The sequence below is a fragment of the Vombatus ursinus genome, unplaced genomic scaffold, assembly GCF_900497805.2.
Source record: "Vombatus ursinus unplaced genomic scaffold, bare-nosed wombat genome assembly UNPS02014786.1, whole genome shotgun sequence".
NCBI lineage: Eukaryota > Metazoa > Chordata > Mammalia > Diprotodontia > Vombatidae > Vombatus > Vombatus ursinus.
Window position 1 is genome coordinate 28,790,677 of NW_020954564.1, and position 26,629 is coordinate 28,817,305.

The 26,629-nt window shown below is 33.8% G+C and overlaps 1 protein-coding gene across 2 annotated transcripts in view; it reads left to right on the plus strand.

Moving 5' to 3' along the window:
- PHKB (phosphorylase kinase regulatory subunit beta) overlaps positions 1 to 26,629 on the plus strand; it is a 231,278-nt gene that overhangs the window by 89,340 nt on the left and 115,309 nt on the right. For both annotated transcript variants that reach the window (XM_027867903.1, XM_027867904.1), the window contains one exon: positions 13,572 to 13,635. In XM_027867903.1, the coding sequence (XP_027723704.1) occupies positions 13,572 to 13,635 (64 nt within the window). The remainder of the gene's footprint in view (positions 1 to 13,571; positions 13,636 to 26,629) is intronic.

Here is a 26,629-nt window from a genome sequence, read left to right on the forward strand (position 1 = left end):
TGTATTTTGTAGGGCCAAATTGAAGAATGGGAGAGAGGGTACATATACGAGGAGAGGAGAGGTGGATCATAGAGAGGAATGTGTTATATATCCTAAGCTAGTCCATGGATGAACAACAGAGTCCTCTAATCTCAGCAAGAAGAGGGGATAGAGGAGAATGAGAGAGGTGGCAAAAGGGAGGGAGAAGAAATGGTGGTGGGAGGGAAGTTTCAACTCTATGTAGGGGTTCTTCTGATGAGCCCTTCCATGGAACAAGAACTATTTGTTTGTAATAAGAAGTGGTGATCTTCAGTGGATTTTATCTGGGGAGATTTGGTGCACAGCAAGACCACTTTCTCTGAAAAAAATTGTTGTTCCCCCATGGAGAGCATATTGCCTTAGGAGAAGTAAAATCAGAGTTCCTGGGGCAAACAGCACCCAGACACATGGGAGAACATGGACCTAAGGAGGAAATTGCATGGTGTTGATCACTGGGAGGATGTATGGTAGAGATGTATCTCATGGTTTTGGACACAAGGTAGTATCTGCTATGGGGTACACTTCTATCCACAATCTCTTTTTTTCCCCTCAAGTACTGAAAGATTGAGGCACAACATAGAAAAGGATATATGACAAGAACTCCTAAGGCAAGGAGGCTAGGTGGCAAAGAGGCAGATAGGAGGTACTATGGATAAAACTTTGGACTTGGAGTCAAGAATACCTAAGTTCAAATCCATCTAGCCTCAGACACTTACTGTTTGTATAATCCTGGGAAAGTGGCTTATCTTCTTAATGCCTCACTTTCCTCATCTGTAAAGTGGAGATAATACCACCTACCTCCCAGAGTTATTGGGAAGATAAAATGAGCTAATATTTGTTGCGAACCTTAAAGTGCTATATAAATGGTAGCAATTATTATAGTCAATGACATAGAAATTGGTTAAAAGAGAGAACTCAGACTTAGTAGTTTAAAAGTTTTAATTCTATAAAGAGCACAAAGAGACTCAAGATAGAATAAATAAGGGTATGAACCTTGAATGAAAAAAAATAAAATTCAGGATAGACAGAAAGGAAAACAAATTAATGAAAGACAAAAGTAAAGAAATCTTTAGAAAAATGTAGCAAAAAAGTCCATGCCATCAGAAACAAATATAACCAAAAAATTTGACAGGGAGGAAAGCAGAGAACATTTTGAAATAACTATTTAACTGAGAGGGCAAAAAGAGGAAAAATTGTGTAACAAAATAAAATAAAGAAAAAGAAATTAACAAGTTAAATAAAACTCATTACTAGGAAAAGGGTTAACAAATAGGACAGGGAAAGAAAGTGAAGAGGGAAAGAGAGCCTGTGGGAATAGGGTTACATTAAATTAAATTAAGCAAAAGTAATTGTAGACACAAAGCACTGACTTAAAGAAGGAAGAATAAAAAGAAATACTTATTAAAAGACAGTAGTATTTGGCACAAATGAAGGAAAATATAAATCTAACTCATAATTTTAAATGTGAATAGAATAAGTAAACCAATAAAATGAAAGTGACAGATGAAAAGAAAACCTATGATCTGTTGCTTACAGTGACGTCTAAAAAGCCAGGATATATGTGGAATACATATGAGACTTGAACAAAATTTATTATGCATCATGAATCAAAAAAAATTCAGAAATTGCAACCATACTATTAGAATAAAAAATAAAATTTCACTATATAAACAGATAAAAAAATGACATGTTTAAAGAAATTTATACTCTGAAGCAGTACCAATATTAAATTTATATATTCCAAATGGCACAGCATATAAATTCATAACAAAAAATAACCAAATTGCATAATGACATCATACATAGTTGCCCTAATAATGGTAGGCAATCATAATATTCCTATCTCAGAATTTGACAAAACTAATCAAGATAAACAAAAGAAGAATAGAGAATTGAACAAATTGTTAGAGAGATTGGAGCTAAAAGACTTTTGGCACATTCTGAATACATTAAGAATATATGTGTTTCTCTGTCCTACATGATAGGTTTGCAGAACTTGTGTTTTGGAGGCATAGAGAAATTGTAAATAAATGTAAAAAGGCAGAAATACTTTGCACATATTTTATGATTGATAAGCAATCAGAAATAATTGGACTTAATCCAGTTCTCAATAAATACATAAAACATAGGTTATTTAAGATAAAGTTTTTTCTTAGGACTGCTAGGGAATTTGGAAACCAAACTGGCAGAAATTAAACTTAGACCAACATCTTACATTGTAGTCCATGATAAATTGAAAATAGATATGTGACCTGAATATTAAAGATCATACCATAAAAAAAAAAATAGAAGTGTAGCCGGCTACCTTTCATAGCTACAGGAAAATAAATTCTTAACCAAACATGGAATAGAGGCAATTACAAAAGATAAGATAGTCGAACTTGATTATATGAAATTGAAAAGCTTTTTCATAAAGAAAATTAATGCATCTCGGATAAGAAAGGAAATAATCAAGTAAGAGAAAAATCTTTGTTTCTAATCTCTGAATTGAGGTTCTGGTATCCAAGTTAGACATCTAACAAGACCAAAACCATGTCCCAAAAGAGAGGTGGCTAAACAGTTCTCAAAAGGATTACAAACTATGAATAACCATATGAAAAAATGCTCCTAAACTACTCTACATAAGAGAAATGCAAGTTAAAATATCTCTGAGATATCACCTTCTACCTTGAAAATGAGCAAAAAATAGCAAAGATGAGAATAATGGTTGAGGCACTGTAGAAGAACAAGCACACTACTGCATTGGTGGTGGATCTGTGAATTAGTATAGTCATTCTGGAAAGCAGTTGGGAATTATGTAATGAAAGTGACTAAAATGTCCAAACCCTTTGACCCAGAGATTCTGGGTATATTCCTCAAAGAGACGTCATTGACCAAAAGAAAAATTCCATATTCACCAACATTTTTATAATAGTACTTTTTGTAGTAGCAAAGAACTAGAAACAAATTGGATGTCCTTTGATTGAGAAATGGTTAAATAAATTATGGTGCATAAATGTAATGGAATGATGATGATAACTAGAATTTATTCAGCTTTTTAAGATTTGCAAAGAACTATATATCTGTTATCTCACTGGATCCTCATAACAACCATTGGAGGTAGGTGCTATTACTATCCCATTTTACAGTTGAGAAAAGTGAGCCTGAAAGAGGTTCAATGACTTGCCCAGCCAGTGTAACATGACTAGTTAATATCTGAGTTGAGATTTGAACTTAGGTCTTCCTGACTCTAAATAAAGGATTCTTATAAGAAATGATAAATATGAATAGAGAGAAGCATGGGTAGACTCTTGCTAATTGTTTCAAAGTGAAGTAAGCAGAGTCAAGAAAACATTATGGACAATGATGATCACAACTTAAATGGAAAGAACAATAATCACAAAACAGTCGATATGTTGTGAAACACCTCATGCACACCTTTGCAGAAATGAGAGTCTACAGGTGTGGAACATTGTATACAATATGAGATTTTTGTTTTGTTCAATTTGCTATTTTTTTTCTTTTTTCTTCTTATAAATTTTCTTTGTTATAAGGGATAGCTTTCTGGGAAGGGTTAATGTGGAAGGGTACAGGGGCAAATTTAAGCAACGTAAAGACAAAAGCCATCAAAATCTACTTTTTTTTTAAAAAAAATAGAGCGTTGGTCTAGGTATAAACATCCTTTTAGCTGTAACATTTTATTAATCTAGTTACATTTACATATTGTTTGAACTGAATGAGACTCCATAGGCTGTGAATGATATAAACTAATTACTTTGTGAATTTCATTTATTCCTTTAGATCACAAGAGTATTTCATTGAATGAGTATTTCTGTGTATGACTTAAGAGAGTTAACACATCTCCCAATACTTCCTAAAGTTATCCCGAAGAAGTAGTTCCCTTCAACTATAGAGTATAGCTCAATAAATCTTCTCTCCTCTATACTCAAGGATGGATGTCAAAGTTTAAAATGAAAGTATCAATTTTAGGCCACCTCGGTGTGACTGAAGATATTTGTCAAAAGGTCAAAGAGAAACAGTAAAACGCAGTTTAATTGGAAGCCATTCCTCTTCTGGGAGAAGGAAACAAAGCACAAGAAATTAAACTACTGTAAAATCCCAGCTTCCCAAATACATATTGGGATCTATACAAATTTAGCCTGGTTTCTCGTTCTGTCTACATCAATAGGAATATATAATTATAATTTCTATCATAATATTTACCCTAAAGATCTTCAGGAAAATGTTTATTTCCAGAAAAATAAAAAGATGTTTAGTATATCATCCTTACTGAGGCGGTAAAGTTTAACTAATACAATTATTAGTAAGGATCAAAACAAAAAATGCTTTCTTTCTCAAGTTTTATTAGCTCTAAGGATTCTGTCCTTACTCTTTCTATCTCTTCCAGTTCCTACAGCTGAGTACTCTATATTGTAAGTTCTTAATGAATTTTTGTCAAATTGAATCATATCTCCTAAACTGAGTTGTCATCTAAATTAAGCTGGCAACTAAATTATAAGGAAACAAGTGACTCAAATATGACTAAAATTAGTTCACTTACAATTATAGAATCATAGGTTGTTATAACTAGAAAGGGCCTTTGAAATCATCTCATCTAATCCCCACATTTGACCCTATGAGGAAACTGACTTCCCCCACCCTTTCTCCTGCAATGATGTGGCTTTCCCCAAGGTGATAATCAATTGCATGGCTTTCTGGTTTCAAGTATTAAATGCTTCAAAAGATGTTTCATTTGCATAATTACTCCTGAAACCTGTGCTTGATTATATCACTTTCATTCCTCTGGCCAAAATAAGAAATCACCCAATGACCAGTCCTCTAGTAACTAGCTTCTTAAAACTTTGCTAGTGTGGCTCTTAGAGGATTAAAATAGCCAGTTCCAAACTCAAAGCCTTTCTAATCTGGATAGGACTAGCCAGATTTTTCACTCCATTGGTGAAGTCTTTGAGAACTCAGGGTCACTTTTTTGGCAAGAAGAGATATCTGAGGACAATATCAGTGGAGATTTGCCTAATCAATATTTTAAAATATTTTTTTTTCTACTGCCCCTGTGTAGCCACTTATTTTTGGCTTATTCTTACTCTGACTCCTTTGCTTATAAGGTATTTGAACTACTTCTTCTTTTCAACCCTGCAGTACCTGTACTAAGTAAGTAAAGAAAACCACTGGTGAATATTACCTTTAACACTGCAAAGTAGGTGTGTCCTGGTGAGAAATACAGACTTCAGCTTGTTCTGTTGTAGCAGCTGTAAGTCTGTCTAGTGAATCATTAAGGATTCTATTTTATGGTCTAACAAATAATTGTGATATTTTCTTAGCCGTCTTATGGATGCAATATCAATCTCCCTCTCAACAATCATGTTTTTTCAGCTGAGCAGAATGTAAAGTTTGCATTTAATGGGCTAGATGAAAAATCTGAAATGTTTTACATTGATTACCTGATTTTTCTTGGTACCTTGCTTCAACTTTTGGTTTGTACATTTCTAACTCTATTTTCCTTTTAATATTTTAAAAAGTGTATCTGAGCTCAGCTTCTTCACCTCTTATCTACTCCTACCAGGCCCTCCCTAGAACAGTTTGAAATGTCTTCTCTGTTGCACATACACAAAAGTAGGATCTCCTTTTCAATGACCAGGGTGTGAATCCATTGTAGCAGATGGCTTTCTAAGACTTCTGTCACCTCTGGAGGAGGGGCTGTGACAGTAGTTAGGTTTGGGGTTGGTGTTTTCCTCCTAGTTCTATATGGTATATGATAAAGACTCAGCTATTTCAGAGCCGCAAGAAATATTATAGATCATCTACTCAGACCTCTTTGTTTCAAATGACCTGAGGCCTAGAAAGGATAAATTGCTTGAGGTCATACTTGAGGTTACACAGCTTGAAAGTGGTAGGGCCAGCACTAAAGTATGATCCTTTTATTTCAAATTCACTCTAATTTCTACTGTACTACAGTAAGGCATACATACACACATACATATACATACATGCACATGTGTGTATGTGTATATGTATATACACATATATATTTATATTTTTATATATTATATATATTTCTATATATCTCATAAAGTGCTTGTTCTTACACCTTTTGGAAAAACCAGTGGACTGTCTAGTGGCAGAATTGATGAAGAATATGTAGGGTCCTGTAGCTTCTGGAATGTAGTAGATAGGTACAAGAGCTTAGAATCAACATTTTAGAGCTAGAAGGGACCTCAGAAATAATTGAGTCCAATCTCATCGTTTTTCAGGTGAGGAAATGATGACCAGTAACATTAATTGACTTGCCCAAGGTTACACAGGTAGTGCATAGAAGAATTGGGATTTGAACTCATACATCACGACTTCAAATTCAGCAGTATTTCCAACATACCATTACTGTGCTGTCCTATTGCATTTATACCTACAATACCTTCCCTCATCCTTGCTGCCTTTCTTAATTCTGTACTTCCTTCAAGGCTAAGTGCAAGCACCACTTCTGTATAGTCCTTCCTCATCCCCTTGGCTGAATGTGTTCCTTCCTTTTCTGTATGTTTTTGGATTAGAGAGAATGTATTCTGTCCTTTTCCATACGTTTCTAAATTACCACGGTGCATCTATCACTTCCCATCTTGTATTATACTTATTTTCAGACAGTATATTCCACACTTCGTCCTCCTGATTAGAATGTATAATCCTTGATAGCAGGGATTAAGTCCCAGTCCTTGAGTTACTCAGTTGTTCTTTCTTTGGTCCCCGGTTCATTATTTCCTTTTAGGTAAAAACTGTTTTTCCCTCATCATTTGAATTCCAGCCAAATAACAGCCTTGACTTTTGACATGGCACTTTAAAAAGAAATCCTCCCTATGAAAACTTGTTTTTGTTTTCCCCAAACAGCAGCTTTTATGCCTTTCCTGCTAAATTTCCTAATCAGTTAATGATACTCTTTTTCCAGTTGTCCTTTCAATGCCCAAAGCAAAATCCTATTAATGCTCCTGTCCCAATTCATTCTGTAGTCTCTCCTGGTACCTCCTAGACATAGTACCTGTCATCCCTAACACTTTTTTTCTCTTTTCTTCTAAAATAATTTTTTAAAAGTCTTTACATCTCTGATGCTCTTCTTAGAAACTCATTTCCTCTCTCCTTTCATTCTAACTCTATCCCATTCTTCCACCTCAGCATAGTGATATAGCTTAGGTCACCCTATCCTTTCCACTGATCTTGGAATGATTAATCAGAAAACAGCAAAAATCTGTAATTTTTAAAAAAAATTTTAGTCACTGATGTTATAATAGCCCCAGTTCCATTCAGGTACTGTTATTGCTAAATTTTCCTCCCTCCCCCTCACAATATGTATATTAGGTTCCAAGCTTTGGCTGTGTATCTACACATAAAAAGTAGCAAGGATAAATGAAATTAGTAACTGAGTGGTTTGGGACTACTATTCCAGTGCCAAAGTTCATGAAACACCAAATTTAAGATGAACTTTATATTTAAAAGCATAATTCATTTTTTTCATTTCTAAGTCAATATATGAGATACAAAAATGACTGTAGAGACATAATAAATGTCATCAGGTTGAAGTTTTTGATTTAATTTGTTGGAAATGTGTCTCATATACAGTGTTCTAACTTTTCCTGACTTTTCCTAAAAAGAGAGTAATCAGTCACTAAAGTATCAAACAGGTATCTCCATAACATTTGATTCATTTAATGTTGCTTTTAGCATTCTATTCAAAAACTGAAATGATCATTTCCGCTAAACTTATTTCTCCCTCTGGCTTTTTTATTTTTATGATACCACAATTTTCCAGTCACCAAGGTTAGGAAATTTAGAGTTGTCTCTGATTTCTTTCTCTTCCCTAAATCTTCTTCCTAGTTCCTTTTAGACTCTTAAATTCTATTGCCTCCTCCACAGTGTTTCTCATATCTGTTCCTTTCCTTCCCTGCTGCTACCTATGGAGTTCAGACCCTTGTTACTTCTACCTTGGACTACTTGCAATAAGCTTTGGGCAAAGAAATAAAAAGTTCTAATTTTTCATTTAGCAAGTAAGCCTTATCTTTAGAAGGCAATAGAGTAACTTCAGGAATTTGGGATGTCATTTTAAGCATAGAATGCACCTTTGTTAACTGTTTATGAAAGTGTTGATTATCTGCAAGGCTGTAAGTAATTCAAGGGATTTAACTGCAACTGCATCTTCTTTGATGTCCTTCTTTGAATTATATTGTTATCTGTTTTTGTCTCTATGAACTCTTAGTGGTGTTAATTAATAATCATCTTTTGTTCTCATGGAATTTATAAAAATGTCTGTGAATCTTTCTCTTTTGGGAGAAATTGTCTGGTCTGAATTCTGGCCTCAGATCTCTTTTCCCTGCAATATTACAGTAAAAGCTTGTAAATTTGACATTGTGGATTTATGTTCTTAACACTCCTAACAGGTATTTCCAATTACAGTCTCTTTAACTCTCCAATCCATTCTACACACTACTGCCAGATGAATCTTTGCATTATAGAACTCCGATAATATTACTGATTTAGGAATCTTCAGGAGCTCCACATTTCCTGACTGCTAAGGAAAATCCAAATCCTTTTCTCGGTCATTCAGGGTCCTCAGTGATGTATTGACAGCCTGTTTTCTAGGCTATCCACCTCTGTGTCTTTGCCTATACTATTTCCTCTGCTTGGGATGCTTTCCACATATCTCCGCTTCTTTCAGTCCTACAATTCAAAGACCAATTCAGATGCCATTTTCTTCTTGTAGTCTTTCTCTGGGAAAAAAAAAAGTTTTGATGTCTTTTGTTTTTAACATTACTGTAATTTCCTTCAACCGCCTCCCCACTACGTAATTCTTTCTAATATACAGCTCTGGTCACCTAACTCCACACCCAGCCAGAAGTTCTTAAGACTTTATTTGGTCCTTTTTCATGTATTATGTAAAAATCATAAATTAAAGCTAGAATACACCTTGAAGATCTTCTAGTCCAATTTCTCAGTTTATATCTAAAAAGTTGAATTCCAGAGAAGTTAAGTGACTTGTCTAAGGAACAAAATGTAGTTTTTAATATACTTTATATCCCCTGCTAATTTTAAATTCTGTGTGGGCAAGGACCACGTCTTTCTCATTTTTGTATCCCCTTCATTTGTCTTGTAGAGAGGAGCTGCTCAAGAAATCTTTATTTAATTAAATAGACAGTAGCTCTAAACTTAACTTTTTTGTGTATCTACATCCCTATTGCCTGTATTCTTCACCATGCCAGCTATCTTAGAAATGCTGTTGCTTAGAAGAACTCTAACAGAGAGAATGTAGGTGGATTAGTGCAAATTTATCACTACTCCTGGAAAAAAGGCAACAGCTCATTCTACTGACTAATTTTGGGTCAATTTTATTACCATCTTATATACTGAAAACGGAGAGTCTTTTCTATACACATATCCCTCAATTGACAATATGTTGTATTTCAATAACATCGAATTGTCATATAACAATAAAATATTTGAGCAATAGTTAATAGGTTAAGTTGAATTATTTGTGTGATTTTATAAAATAAGGGGATTTTTTTTGAGCATGAGTTTCTCTATCTTACCCAAGCTGTAAGTGTAAGTGCCACTCATGGGTCCAGTCTCACTGCTGATCAACACAGAAGCTTTGACTTGCTCCATTTCTGATAGGGGTCAGGTTGTCCTTCTGTAGACAACCTGGTAACCACCTGCCCTCAGGGCTCACCATACTGGTACTAGACTTAGTATGGCTACTCAGTTGCCTTTAGCCCTACTACAGCTCAAATTCCTGAGCTCAAGTGATCTACCTGCCTTGTAGATAGCATTAGGCATGTCTAGCCTTTTAATTTTTTAAATATATTTTTATTAATATCTTTTATTTTTATATCACCTATATTTCCCTATATATTCCCCATTCCTCTCTCTTCCAGAGATCAATTCTTTATATACTAAAGAATTTAAAAAAAGGGTAAAAACCCAGTTCAGCAAAACTAATTAATACATCAAAAAAGTTTGATATTATGTGTAATGTTTCACATCCATAACCTCCTACTTCTGCAAAGAAAGTTAGGATATGCCTCCTTATATTTCTCTGCAGCCAAACTTGTCCATTATAATTTTGAAAAATTCTGTTTTCATGGTTTTGTTCTTCTATCAATTTATGTTGTTATAATGATTGTGTATATGTTTTCTTGGTTCTGCTTAGAACTTTGAAGCAATTGGTGATAAATCTTTCCATTATTCTCTTTATTTGTCATCATCATTTCTTGCAAGAGTGTAGTATTATATTACATTCTTATTCCACAACTTGTTTATTCATTCTTCAATTGATGGGCATCTAGTTTGTTTCCAGTTTTTGATGCTACAAAAAAATGCTACTATTTTGGTGAATATGGGGGAAAATATACTTTAAAACCTGTAACGTGCAGAATTCCTTGATGCCTATATGACAAAATAGAATTTGACTAACCTGACATTCAAAACCCTTTATATTTTGATATTAACCTACTTTTCCAGCTTTATTTCATACTACTCTCCTTCCTATTTTTTTTATTCCATGCAAATTTAATGCTTGAATTCATTCTCCCCTCTCTCTAACTCTGTGCATTTGTGTAGACTATCCATTATGTCTGGAATACCCCCCTTATTTATCCCTCCCCACTGAAGTCCTTTTCCACAGGGTGAACAACTTGAGTCCTGCCTCTTCCATGAAAACTTTCTCAATCACTCAAGCAAAGGGATCTCAAGTTTTTCTAGTTACCTTTGTCCAGAACTCTCTTGTTTTTGTCATATTCTACCTTCTGTCCTACTTAGGCAATTATCACTTACCCCTCCAAGTAGACTTCAAATTTTTGGAGATCAGAAAGGTTTTTTTTTTTTTCAACTTTAGATCCTTGGTACCTAGAACTAGATCTGTGAAGTTCTACATGCTTACATGTTAGCTGAATTGATTTGTATATTGTTATCTGTTTATTCTCTTTTCCTATAAAATGACCTTCCCTTTTGGAGTGACCATAAATGGCCAAATATCTGTCTATAGCAAGGAGATAAAAATAACCAAAGATTATTAAATTCAAGTATTGGTGAGATTCCTTTAGGTCTGGTTCCTTAACATGTGGCATTCAGATAAAAGCTTAAATGCTTTCTTCTCTATTTAATTCAGAAAGTATTTACTAAGTATCTACAGCTCTAATATTGAGGATGACATTAGGCAGGGCAATTCCTGCTCACTCTCACAAAACATCTCTTGGTACCACTGTGAAAGCTAGAACCCTAGCTTGGGTTTATTTAATTGATTGGCCATTACCTTATAATAGGCCTGATGATAAAACAGATTACCTTCAAACCTACTCTTTTTCTGAACTTACCTTGACTGTGTAGGGTACTACCTTCCTCTTAGTCATGCAAATTCCCTAGCAACCTCAGTGTCATCTTCATCTTCTCACTCTTACCTCACATATCTTACCTGTTGTCAAAGCTTGTCATTTCTTCCTTCATAGTATCTCTTTCTTTCCATTAACTCTTCTTTCCATTAACACAACCTCAGTATAGGCCCTCATTAGCTTTTGCCCCTTAGACTGCTATAATAATTTTCTAGTTGATCTTCCTTCCTCAAGTCTTTCCCCAATCCAGTCCATCTTCCACTTAACTGCTCTAGTGATTTTCCTCAAACCTAAGTAACCATGTCACTCCCCTACCCAGTAAACTCTAGTGACTCCCTATTACCTCTAAGATCAACTATAAAGTCCTCTTAGCATTTAACTCTTCACAACTTAGTCCAATCCTACCTTAGTCCCATCCTTTCCAGAAAAGGAAAACTTGACTTTTGACTGTGAACTTGGGTGATTAGAAGAATGATTGTGACCTTGATAGAAACAGGGAATTTAGGAGGGTAGTGGATTTATTGAGAAAGGTAATGAATTTTCTTTGGAAATGTTGAGTTTCAGTTATCTTTGGGATATTCAGGTGATTGTCAAGTAAGCAGTTAGACATATAGGACTAATGCTCAGGAAAGAAGTAAAGGCTAAAAATGCAGATTTAGGAGCCATCTGCATAAAGATGATAATTGAGCAAATGAGAACTAATAAATTCACTGAAATAGAATGTAGAAGAGAATACCAAGAACAAGGTATTTGGGTATACTTCATGCACAGGAAGCAGGACTTGGAGAATGACCCTGCTAAGGACACCAATAAAGATCAATCTGACATGTAGGGAAATCCAGTGCAATCATCAGAGAGTAGTGTCACCTAAACCCAGACAGAATAGAGTACCTAGAATGGAGGTGCCCTTCATTAGATGGCTTGAGGGGAGAAGAGGTTTGGAACAGCAGCTATGGGAGGATAGAATGCACAATGGAGAATCAATCATGAAAAACTAAATAGATTGATGTCTAAGAGTAAGAATCCGTTTGAGTTTAAATCATTGAAATTTGTAGTAGATCTGATCCAGCAACACAGGTGTATGAAATCCTTCAGTATGGTTCAACATCATGTGATTAGAATCTGAAAAGATTAATAGTTGAAATAATTCAGGCATGGGCTTTGGAAAGGACTGAATGGAAATAGAACAAGAGGATAAGGGATTCAAGGGTAGAGGGCAGTGTAATGTTGAATTCATTAACTGCAGAGTCACAGTTTTGATGGGATAAAAGTGAGACCAATCAAATGATGATAATAATAATAATAAACCTTCATATTATGCCTACTATGTGCCAGATACAGTGCTAAGTGATTTACAAATATTTCATTTGATTCTCACAACAACCCTGTGAGATAGATACTATTATTATCAGCAGGGCAGCAGTGGTGGCCTGGAAAAGCAGAGAAGGGTAGAATGACTTGAGCCTTGTTGTGATGATAGTACTCTGTGAACCCTAAAAGCATTATATAAATATAAATTCTATTCTTCCTTCTAGTTTTATTATATACAAAATTACAAAGTATTACATATTCGAATATACTCTTTAGGCTAAGAATTACAATCCATTAAAAAGATGTTACATGAATTACCAAAAGAGAAGAGGAGAAATGAGATGACAGAAGCTATTTTTTTTTTTAAATTCCATCAACTGTTAATGTGGCATTAAATACCTTGTATCAGATTCTTGAACAAACTGTCTTTGAGTGGATATATTTGTCTGCATTCAATAGCAGGTACATGAGGTATCTTTTTTTCCCCTCAAGTTTCTATCCAGATTATTCCATTACATTGATCTGAAACCAATGATGTCTGACATGGTAATTAGTGAGTACTTATCACTACCCTATACCTCCTTGTCAAGTTCACTCTTTTAAGTTAGATATTGGAACTCTATACTGAAAATAATGTTATTACTATCAAGAGCATGACCTAAAATCTAGATGAAGGTAAGCCAGAATTTTTTTCCCCCAACTGATCACTTACTATAGCAAAGGACAAGTAAAAATGATAAAGGGATGATCTCTATCATTGCTCCTCTGGTTAAGATGAGTATTAACAAAGGAAAAGGGTTTTTATAGATCCTTCAGCTGTTGAGTTTTATTTCTGTGCCCAGATTGTTAGAGTACCAAATATCTTTTTTTCTTCCTCTTTTCCAGCTCTGTTGGCTTAGCAAAAGCAGTTCTAGAAGCAATTAATGGATTCAACCTCTTTGGCAACCAGGTAAAAAAAATACCCCAGACTTTAAAAACTAATTATGTTAATTTGAACTACATTTTCAATGAACTCTGCTTAGTCTTTAACAAATTACTTTCAGTCTAGATAAAAGGATGTAAAAAATTAGGTGGCAATTCAACCCAAACTTCAATGTGTGGGGTTTTTTTTGGCTTCCTTTTAAAAATGGATCAATAAATTGTCAATTTTCTCATTATAAAACTCTTGTCTAATAAAATCAGCTGTGTCCTTCATAAAGAGATCTCATTGTCTTCACTCCATAGCTACTTTCCTCCTGTGGTCCACCTTTGTTCTTTTAGGATTTTTAAGTCTTTTAGAACTTCTCTTCCTTTTATATGTTTCACTTTTTATGTAGAATCCTGTTGAGGGTTACCTAAATGAGGTCAGTCTTTCCCACTTTTTGAATCTTTATTCCTACTTCTGAGCTTTTGCTACTTTACCCCTCTCTAAATCCTGCTCATCCTTTAGTACCCAGGCCTTGACCTACTTCTTCCATTAGCTCACTTGCTCTTGCATTGTGTTGGCATTTATTCCTGTATCCTATGGCCCGGGGATGCTTTTTCACAGCTTCATTTGTGTATGCCATTTTCAGTGTGATGTTTAAAAAGTTTGAGACACAATTTCTGGGTAATTTGATAACTTTATGAATAATGCTGACATTTTTAATAAAAGGTCAGTGACACTCTCAAATGCCAAAGGCTCTCATGGTAAGGGACTCAAGAGCTTATATGCTTCCGGAAAAGGAATGTTCCTGAGGGTGACAATCAACTCCCAGCGGTTAACACTTAATGAGAGGTAGATTTTACAAAGAGAACAGAGCTCACTTAAATAAGGTGCTGAGATTGCCATGGGCAATCTAGACAAAGAATCCATATCCCTCCACTAGAGCCTGAGCTAGTTAGGTAGAGTAGTTAACTAGAATGAGAAGAATGAGAGATTGGACAAGGAAATAGGACAAGGAAAAAAGCTGAGGTCTTCCCAATTTTAACAATTAGCTATTAATATGAGAGAAATAGTCATTTCTCTCATCAGCTATATGAAGGACTTTCATATAGAAAGAGGGTTTAGACTTCCTTTGGTCAGAGGCGAGAACGTAGAGGAATGGGTGAAAACTGTGGAGGCAAGTTTTGGCTTAATGTAAGGAGATACTGTTTAACAATTGGAGCTGTGCCAAAGGGTAATGGGCAGCCTTGGGGAAAGTGCTTAAAGTGGAAGCTGAATGATACCCTGTCAAGCATAATGTTGGGGGGGATTCCTATTTCAGGTACAGATTGGACAAGATAACCTTCCAAGATTATGTGACTGTGACCATCGGTCTTCTAGGGCCAGGCTTTGAGAATAGTGCTTTATGCTTAGTAGATATTTTGTAAATATTTAATCATAGAATTTCAGATTTGGAAGGGACCTCAGATAGATCTGAGGTCTGATCTAATACTTTCCCTAGTTGTTACACAAATCCATTGTGTGGCATTCATGAGAATTTGAATTGAATAACCATAGCTTACTTCAGGCAGAAATAAAGCAGAATTGGTTATTCCTTTAACCAAACAGCTGTCATATACTGCAAATAGAACAGATGATATCTTCTAGTTTTGCAATGTCCTTATCAAAGAGAATCCTAGTTTTTACAAATTCTCTCTCATCTTTGTTTCTGATGTAGAAAATTGTGCAAAATCCAACTTTGACAATACATTTCTCCCCCTATTCTCTATTAATTAAAAATGCTTCTGCTCAGCATTAACTCGTTGAAAAGTACATACAATGCTTATAGTGTTTAAATATCTCAATAATAGAGTTACCTGTACTTAAAAAAGTTAAGGACCTAATTAAAAGTCAATGGCCTGAGAAAAATAGTGACATAAGGAAGGTCCCGTCCAAAGGAAGAATCAGACACCCTTTCCAAAGCTGTTTGCTCTAAACTATGCAGATCAGATAAGTATTTTTAGTTATTTCAGAGAACTCTATGCTCTTAGCTAAATCAATATACAATTTTCAAAATGACAACCTCTGCTGGTAGCATAGTCTGTGGCTTCTTTAAGATATTCTTTTAGTTTCAAAATTAGAACCCCATGGTAAATGCAGGCAAGAAGAATGTTTAAATAACTAATAAAGAAAATATTTTACATTTGTTTTTTTTTTTTAATCCAAAAGGAAAAGACTATCCCTTTAGAATTTGTTCTCTTTGTGAGTTCTTTTTGCACCTGATACAAGGGAAAAACCAGGATTTTTTTTAATACTTATTGAACTTTTGAAGAATATCTATTCTATAGAATATATGAAAGGATGGCACCTGATGTCTAGTTGGCTAGCATTTAACCAGTGGGCTTCATCACTGAGAAATTTGGTTATAATCACAAGACCAGGGTTCTCAAGGCTTGGATCCAAGATGTACTAACTGTGTGCCCTTGGGAAAGACATTGATCCTTTCTGAGCCTTAGTTTTGTCATCTGGATAATGGGGATATTGATGCTTGCACTGCCTTCCTCACAGAGAAGTACTATATAACTGTGAGTTGCTGTTTTTAGTGGAGGAGGGAATTTTATTTGTTTTTGTAAAGATTTTTGTCATTACCTAGACTTCACTTTAATTTTTTTTAACAACTTGATCTTTTTTCCTTTTAAATGAAAATCAGTTAAAAAAATGTCATTGAACCCAAACAATGAATCCTTTTTAAAGTACCATTTTTGCATCTGAAGATATTTAAGAAGCCATATAGAGTGGGTTTTATTTTAAAATTTAAGTCTAAAGATGAATGAAATTGGATATTTGAGTATGCTAGTAGTTTGGATTACACATAGATATGAGAGGAGAGAAGAAGGGAGGGAGATAATAGATGGCAAATAGATGATAGGTTGATAGATGATTGATAGATGATGGAGAAAAATTATAGCAGAAAGATGGATCTTTTGAAAATATTTTATTTTTCCCTAATTACATGTAAAATTTTTCAAACATTCTTTTTATTTTTTTAAAATTTATTTATTTTTAATTTTCAACATTCATTTTTATAAGATTTTGAGTTCTAGCTTTTCCCCTCTCTTCACCCTTTCCCAGGATGGCATGTAATCTGATGTAGACCGTACGTTAACATTCGTTTTAAAAAAAAGTTTTGAGTTCCAAATTCTATCTTTCCTTACTTCCCTCCCTCCCTCCCCCTTCTCGGAGATAGTAAGCAGATAGTAATCTGATATAGGTTATACATGTGCCATCATGTAAAACATATTTCAATATTAGTCATTTTATGGAAGAAAACTCAAACCAACAAAAGGAAGAAAGTGAAAAATAGTATGCTTTGGTCTGTATTCAGACTCCATCAGTTCTTTCTCTGCAGACAGAAAGCATTTTTCATCATGAATCCTTTGGGATTGTCTTGGATCATTGTATTGTTGAGAATCACTAAGTCATTCAGAGTTGTTCATCATACAATGTTGCTGTTACTGTGTACTCACTTCACTCTGCATCAGTTCATGTAAGTCAGAAAGATAGATTTTTAAAGAGAAAAGAGTAAAGACAAATACTCCCCATCACACACACATACACATATACCCATGTGCACACATATACACACACAACCAGTTCTCTTTGAACTGAAAAGAAACTATTTCATAGTCACAGACTATATCCATGACCATCCAACCACCTCAGAAATATAGACTGTGGTCTGTAAGAAGAATCAGGATAGAATATAGATGTTTCAAACAATCTATCCCAACAACTGGGTAACTCAAAGTACATACCTTACTGTTAATGGTTCTAGTAGTATCCCTTTATATGTGAAAGCACTTTTATTAAGGTACAAACTAAGAATAAAAACTGAATTTTGGGAAAAAACTGAACTACCACTTGGAAACATGTTATTCTGCTATAGCCAGAATATATTCAGGAAATAGAAGATGAAAAACCATATCTTTAAAAATAATTAGATACTTTATAGAAACATATACATATGGTATACACAGCTTCTCATATTCCTTTTCCTCAAATTGTTGAGACATGAGCTGAAGTTAAAAATTAAAACATGATGAATGGGGAGGTTGTTTATGACATATAAGTTATTCTGCACTATACAGTCATCTCTTTGATATTTTCAGATCTAAATGGTGATTGGTGGTTCAAACTAGGTGATAATTGCAGTGTGTCAATTTAGTGCATCATAAAAATAATCCCTTTACAAGATAATATTTGCTCACTCGAAATCCATGTTGTAATTTAGGACCTTGAGCATAGAATGATTTTAAAAGCAGAATAATAAGTCTATAATTATGAAAAGTCAAATATTTACTCATTTTAATAAGAATAAATAGAAGCCTTGTGAGCTAACTCTAGAGATTTGGTAAAATGATGGAATTTTTGCTTTTTGAAATATTTTTCTAAGGGCGTTTTATAGAACAATACAAAATAAAATGGAGATTCGGGAACTAACTATGCAATTAATCTAATTAACACACAGCAACAAAGTACTTTACTCAAGCTAGAAATCCAAACTACCTTTTCATATTGGTCAAATAAAGCAGGTATTTGTCCAATTTTCTAATTCTCTTATTGCTTTCATATACATAGTCTGGCTTGATAACTTTTCTTTTTGAACAAATTTAAGAATAAGGGAAGTTTGCTTTTAACCATGAGCTAAGTATTGGCATAAAGATAAAATGACTGCTCCTCTCATTTCCATGTCTATTTACCACCTCCCAGCAAGCCCTGGGCATCCCTCCTCTGTGCCTTTGTTCATGGTGTAGTCTACCCTACCAGAATGGTCTCTGTTTTTATTTCATCTTTTCCTTTAATCAAATCATATCTCTATAAAAACTTGCTTATGGTCCCACTATGTAGGATTCCTTGTCTATTCCAACCAACTCACAGTGAATTCTCTTCTGCCTATGTATTCTTTCAGTCACATTATTTTTACTCTTCATTTGTTACTTTGTATATATTGTTGTATTAAATTATATATTTTTGTCATTAATTTTAAAAGAAATTGTGTTTTTATATCTCCCTTACTTTCCAGCTAAGTTATAATGCTGTCCTACATAATGCTAATACACATAATAGTCTTGTTATGTGTGTGGCTTTGTGAAAAGATCATCATATTTGGAGTCAGATTTGGACTTGGGCTCCAACCAGACTCTGCCATTTATTATTTCTGTGACTTTGGACAAGTTCTTTACTTTTACTCCCTGGACCTTAGGTGCCTTGTCTGTAAAATTAGGTATTTGGATTAAATGACCTCTGTGGTCTCTCTCATCTCCAATTCCATGATCTTATGAACATTTGTTTAGCCTCCACCATCTCAAGTATCAAAACTTAAAATTTACTGATAAATTAGTTGTTAGCAGTCAGTCCCATTCCTGCCTCTCTTATTTATTCATTTGTCAGTTTTAAAGGGGATGAAAAATGGCATTCTTGCTGAGAAAACATTTTATTGTATGAGCTAAAATGCAAGAGTGAACAAGGGTGAATGAAAATGATATCAATCTAATGATTTTGATATTTAGATCTTAAGACTAGTACCTCTTGATCTTGAAAGCTCAATCACTGTGATTGATTCATTCAGGGTGTTTTAGTTTCCAGGATGAATGCTCTAAAAAGTAACAGAATTAGGGTGAGATTCAGAAGCCAATATTCAGGTGGCATGAAATACAGAACATCTCCCTCCCCCAGTGTCTTTCTTTCTGTTGTCTTGAAATGCATGAGGCCACTGTATTTTCATTTCGTTCAGTATATTTATAGCATATGTCACTTTTGCATATATAAAGGAAAAAAGTGTTAACTATGACTCCTGACCAAAGGCATTGACAGTACTTCATCTGGGTGATTACATCTTATCCTGCTTTTACCAAGCCAATTGGAGTTATTTAAAGGGTATAAAAATTTTGGCTATTTGCTTAGCATGATTCTGGATGTGAGATGAAGCCCCAGAGTTGTTTTAATTTGCATTTCCCTTATTTTTAGTGATTTAGAGTATTTTTTCAAGTGGTTGTTAATAATTTATATTTCTTCTTTTGAGAAACATTTGTTTATGTCATTTGACCACTCATCCATTGGGAAATGGTTTTTGCTCTTTAAGATTTATGCTAGTTCTCTATAAATCTTGGATAACCATTACTTCTCAGAGATAGAAATTTTATCCCAATTGACATTTCCCCTCTATTCTATTCATTTTCTTCATGCAGAAGCTTTTCCATTTCATATAATCAAAATAACATATTTTATCTTTTATGATAACTCAAATTAAAGATATTATCACTTTTAATATATAGGCACAGACCTACTATGAGCATTGAATAACTCACTAGTTTTTTGAGTTCTTTATTTCCTATAAGGAGTGTTTTATAATTGAATCTATACCAATTTTGATTGTAATTATTTAAGACAATCATTTTCTTGACAAATTGTAAGTGTTTCTGTTAAAAATTTGGCAGTTTTAGCCAACATATCATAAATGCAATTTTCTCCTTATTTTTAATCAGATATTATTTTTTATACAGATAGGCAAACACATAATTGTAGTTTGTGGTGACATTTAAAAAGTTAGATTCTATAAAAATTCCTTTTATCATGGACATAGCAACTAAAATTTTGTTAGCCCAAATTCACTTTTTGGTGTATTCTTTTGACTTTTTATGAAGTGATAAATATTTTTAATTTGTAATCTTGTAGTTATAGAACTCTGACTTAATCTTAGAATTGGATAAGTACTTTAAAGGCCATCTGATCCAGACTCTATCTGAAGAGATTCCCCTCTACGACATATCCACGTAGTTATCCAGCCTTTGCTCAAAGACCACTGCTGCGAGTAATCCCTTATCTCTAGAGGCAGCATATTCCATGTATAGGTTATTTCAATTGTTTGAAAGTTTTTCCTTATTATGAACATAAATCTGCTTCTCAGTTTCTGTCCTTTACTCCTAGTTCTGGCCTCATAGTTCACACAGAGGGTTTAATCTTTTTTCCATATGATAAGCTTCATGTATTTGAAGAACTATTTCTTCCTTCCCAAATCTTTTCTTTTCCTAGATAAACATCAACATTTCCTTCAATCCTCATGTAACATGAGGCAGGATCATGTAGATTTGAATTAGGAAGAAGTACAAGTTCAAATCCTACTTCTGGCACTGAATTTTTCTGGGTTAATCAATTGTCCTTTGTTTCTGGAGGGCAGCTAGATGGCACAGTGGGCAGAGTGCCAGGCCTGGAGTCAGGAAGACTCTTCTTCCTGAGTTCAAATCTGGCCTCAGACACTTACTAGTTCTATGGCTCCGGGCAAGTCACTTAAGTCTGTTTGCCTCAGTTTCCTCATCTGTAAAATGAGCTAGAGAAGGAAATGTCAAACCACTCCAGTATCTTTGCTGGGAAAACCCCAAAAGGGGTCACAATGAGTCAGACATGATTGAAAATCTAAACAACAAAAACAGAAAAATCACTTAACTTTTCAGTTTCCTTATCTGTAAGATAGGAATAAAAACAAACATAGTACCTTCTTCACAGGTTTATTATAAAGCTAAAAAAGAAATAACATATGAAAAATACTTTGCAAAATGTAAAACACTTTTAAAATATTTTTATATGAGCTAAAGTGCTTTTGCCATCCTGGGTTTCCCTCTGGATGTTTTCTAGTTTATTATTGTCCTTTTTTAAAATGTGCTACCCAGAGCCAACATAATACTCCAAATGTAGTCGTAACAGGGTAGAATATAGCAAAAACTATCTAGCTTTTTGTGGACAGACTTTGGAAAAAAATTATACATTTTTTCAATCATCTAAAATCCACTCTTTCAGCCTCCCAACCTCTGTTTCCTTTGTCCCCAATTGAGAACAAAAAAAAAAAAACAACAAAATCACTAGTACAAACATGTACAGTAAAGCAAAATAAATGTCTACATTGGCCATATCATGTCATTTACTCGTTTGAGCTTATAGTTTGCAGAACTCCAACATATTTCTCATTCAAAATGCTTTCTAGACATATCACCCCCATCTTATTTGTGAAATCGAGATTTTAAATGGACATAAGAATTTACATTTATCTTTATTAAATTTATCTAATTAGATTCATTCCATTGTTTTAATCTGCTCTGATCTTTTTGGTTCCCAACTCTATCAACTTGCATGTTAGTTATTCATTAATGAGTTAGACATTTTGACTAAAGATTTTCTTCCAAGTTTACCTAGAGCCATTAATGACAGTTCTTGGTGTCTGGTCATTAAATCAAACTTGAATCCTATAGTATATAATAATCACTTAATAATTGCTTGTTAACTGACTCCTAAATATGTGATCATCAAGCTTATTTCCCTCCATCTTGTCCAAAAGGAAAATAAGAAAAACTTTGCTCCACTAAAATTTAGAAAAACTGTTTATAGCATTTACTTGATATATTCTAGTGAGGCTCTCAAAAATGAAAATAAGGTTATTCTGGTATAATCTGACCTTGGTTAAACCTTACAGATTCTTTGTCATCCCTACTTCCTTTTCTAGGCATTCACTACCCTGGTATATAATAATACGTTGTAGAATTCTGCTATCAAAGTCAAGTTCACTGGCCTATAGTTAGCAATTCTATTTTCTTCTCTCTCTCTCTCTTTTTAAAATCAAGTTAGTATTTACCCTTCTTTTGTCCTGAACTCTCATTCTCAATAACTTTTCAGAGATTACTAACAATGATTCAATATTCATATTTGCCAGTTCTCACAGTACCTTAGTTCATATAGGGGACTTGAATTCATTAAGGGAAGCAAGGTGATCTCTTGCTAAGTCCCTATTGATCTTAAGTTTCTATCCATAGTCATTCCTTTTCTACTTTTTGCAGCCCAAAGACCTTTCTCCTTGTCAGAGAAAACAGAGGCAAAACACCTGTTATCCTTTGTCCTCATACCAACTCCTACCTCCCCAAAACCAGTTGGATTTACAGATGAATGCTATCAAACATTTATAGAACAATTAGTTTCAATATTACATAATTTGTTTGCAAAAGGGAAAGGAATGATCCTATCAAATTCATTCTCTTAGACAAATATGGTCCTATAGGGAGAGAGCTATAGCAGAGAAAGAAAATTGTAGGCAATATGTCTAATGAATATAGATGCAAAAATATTGAATAAAATATTAGCAAAGATGCTACAAATAAATTGGAAAAAAAAACCATGACACACTGTAACCAGATTGGATTTATACCAGGAATTCAGGTTTGGTTCAATAATAGGAAAACAATAAAGATAACACAGCACATTAATTACAAAGACAATAAAAATCTTAAAATTATATTAATAGTTATAGAAAAAGCTTTTGACAAAATCTAACACATATTACATTAAAACCACTAATGAGTATAGGAATAAATAGATCCTTATTTGATAAATAGTATTTATTAAAATCAAGAGCCAGCATTATTTGTAATGCACAAACCTTTCCAAAAAAATATTGGGTAAAATAAGAATTTACACTATCTCTACTATTATTTGATATACTTCTAGAAATGCTAACTATAGCAATAAGATAAGAAAAAGCAATTGAGAAAGTAAGCATTGGCAAAGAGGAAGCAAAATTATAGCTTTTGGCAAATGATATAATGGTGTACTTAAAGAACTCTAGAGATCCAACGAATATAAATTGAAACAATTTATGACTTGTATAAAGTAGCAGATTATGAAATAAACCTACAGAACTATCAATTTTCTCATATTTTCCAATAATATCAACAGAAAGAAATAGAAAAAGAAATTCCATTCAAAATAACTGATGAATATTTGAAATATATTCAGAAACATACTGAAACTATATGAATAGAACTACAAAATGCTTTCAGAAATAAAGGAAGGGTTAAATAAATGGAGAAAATAATTACTCATAGTTTGACTTTACCAACATAATAAAGATAACAATCCTACCTAAATTAATATATAGATTCAGAGCCATACCATGAAAAACTCTCCCCCCAAAAAAACAAACAAACCCAATAACAAAACTAATCTGGAAGAACAAAGGCTCAGGAATATCAAGAGAAATAGTGAAAAAAAAAGGAAAGGAAAGAGACCTTACAGCATCTGATCTCATACTGTACTATAAAGCAATACTTTTCAAAACTATTTTTACTGTTTAAAATAAATAGAAAAGTTGAGAAGATAACAGATTTTAGATACACAATCAGTCCACAATTATCTTATTTTTTTCCCACTTAACGGTATTTTATTTTCTCCAATTACCTGTGAAGATAGTTTTCAACATTCGCTTTTGTAAGATTTTGCGTTCCATTTTTTTTTCTCCCTCCCTTCTTCTACTACTCCCTCCCCAAGATGGCAAGCAGTCTGATACAGGTTATACATGTACAATTGTATTAAACGTATTTCTGCATTAGTCATTCAACAAGTATTTAATACATGCTTACTATGTGCCAGGTACTGAGCTAAGCACTGGAGATAAAAAGGTAAAGAACAATCCCCGCTTTCAAGGAGCTCCCAGTTTAATGAGGGAGATAACATGCAAACAGCTATGTAAAAACAAGACGTATACATTGCAAATTGGAGATAATCAACAGAGGGAAGGCACTAACATTAAGGAGGATTTGGAAAGGCTTCTTGTAAAAGGTAATGTTTTAATTGGGACATGAAGGAAGTCAAGTTCGGCAAGAAACAGAAATGAAGTTTGAAAAAATTCCAGCATTGGGGGCAGCCAGTTAAAATAAAGTTGGAAGAGGGAGTGTTTTGTTCAAGGTACAGTAAAGAGGCCAGTGTCACTATATCATAGAGTATGTAGAGGATAGAAAGGTAAGAGAAGACTGGGGTGGCAATGAGGGGCCAGGTTATGAAGGACTTTGAATGTTAGAGGATTTTATATTTGATCCTGGTGCTAAAAGGGAGTATTAATAGTAAAGGGGCAACATGGTCTTCATCTCTATAGCCTCCAGATCAAATAAATAAGTTCAGACATCTATGCATAAATATTAGAAGACAAAGGGAAATGAATCAACACTTGATGAGTCAGAGACCCCAGGGATTCCCAAGAAAGAATGAAACAAGATGTTCCTGAATGGTTTAAAAGAGAAATAAGAATTAAGAAAGTAGAATTTATGACCTGCACAGAAAAGTAATTGAAATAATAGAAAAATGTGAATCCATGGTGGCAAGTTATCACCAAAGGAACAAAAGAGAAGATATCTAATTAGGAATAAAAATATGGAGAAGTGGATGACAATCTGGAAAAAGAGAAGCAAAAGCAATAACATTGAAAAAAAAATGCTATTTATTGAAGCAAAACATATTGTTCTCGAACACAATATGCCCAGAGATAACTTAAGGATTGTAGCAGAAAGTGACAAATAAAAAACCTGAATACCTTAATCCAAGAAGTAATGCAAGGAAGCTTCCTAGAACTTCTGAAAACAGGAAAAAAATTGCCAATTAAAAGAATCCACAGATTGCTTTTAGATAAAACAAACAAACAAACCCTATGCTACATATTCCAAGACACATAGTGATTAAATTTACTAGTTCCAATGGAAAACAACAAATCATGCAAGCATCCAGGAAAAAGGCCCTCAAATGTAAAGGAAAGGAAATGTGAATAATACAAGACTATTCTGCACCTACCAGAAACCACAGGAGGTAATGGGATAATGTGTCCCAAAGGACAAAGGAGCTCAAGATGCAGCACAGGGTGACATACCTTGCAAACTTGAGCTGAAACATAAACAAACAAGATAGAAATTCAATTAAAAATATTCAAAACAATCCTAGAAAGAGAACCATACCTAAACAAATTATTTGCTTTTCAAACACAAGCTCCCCAAGTTTTTGATTTATACTAAGGATACAAGGATAGTTCAATATTAGGAAAACAATCAACATAATTATTTTCAAAACAAAAACATAAAAACTAGATTATCTCAATCTATTTGGAAAAGTCTCTGATAAAGTACAACATTCATTTATGCTAAAAAAAAAAAAAAACAACCCAAACCTACAAAGTATGGGCATAGAGGGACCTTTTTAGTATCATAAAAGTATCCATATTTAACCAAAAGCAAGCATCATATACAATAAGAATACCTTAGTAGCTTTCCCAATAAATGCAGCAGTAAATCAAGGGTGTCCTTACTACCTATCATTTTTTTTTTTAATAGTTCTAGTAAAAGGAGTGGGCTGGAAGAGAATAAACCCATATGTAACACCTACTATGCACTGTGCTTTATACTTTCACAGATATTATCTCATTTGGTCCTCACAACAACACTATGAAGTAGTTGTTATTATTTTCTTCATTCTACAGTTGAGGAGACTGAGGCAAACAGTAACTTGCTCCACATCATATAGCTAATAATTGTCAGAGGCCACATTTGAATTCAGGTTTTCTTGACTCCAGAACCTTCTATCTAATGTTCCACCAACTGCCTCCAGTTCTAGAAATGTTAGCAATTATAATAAGAGAAGAGAAAGAAATGAGAGGAAAACATCTGCATTTTCAGATAATATGATGGTTTACTTAGAAAATCTTAAGGAATCACCAAAGATGCTCATAGAAATAATAGCTTCCACATAGTTGTAGACTACAAAATAAGAAAATAAACCCTGAAAATCAACATTTCCATATATCAATAACAGATTGTAAGAGGCAGTGATAGGAAAGGAAATGTCATTCCAAATAACTTCAAAATGCATGAAATATCTGGAGATCAACCTACCAGAGCACCCAAAACACTTTCATTGTTCAATTACAAGTCCTTAAAGAAATGAAAAACACCTTAAAAGGCTGAAGGAATATTCAGTGCTCTTGACTGAGAGGTATATAAAAATGGCAATTCTGCTAAACTTAGTTTACAGTTTTCACGCTGATAAAGTAGATTATCAGAGATACTTTATAGCAGTGATATCAAACTAAAATAGAAAATGATCCCTGCCAATATATTGGCTTAGAAAAGTGCAAATTAATGTTACCTATGTGGCATTGTATTTTTATTTATTTTTTTAAAACCTTTCCCAATTACATTTT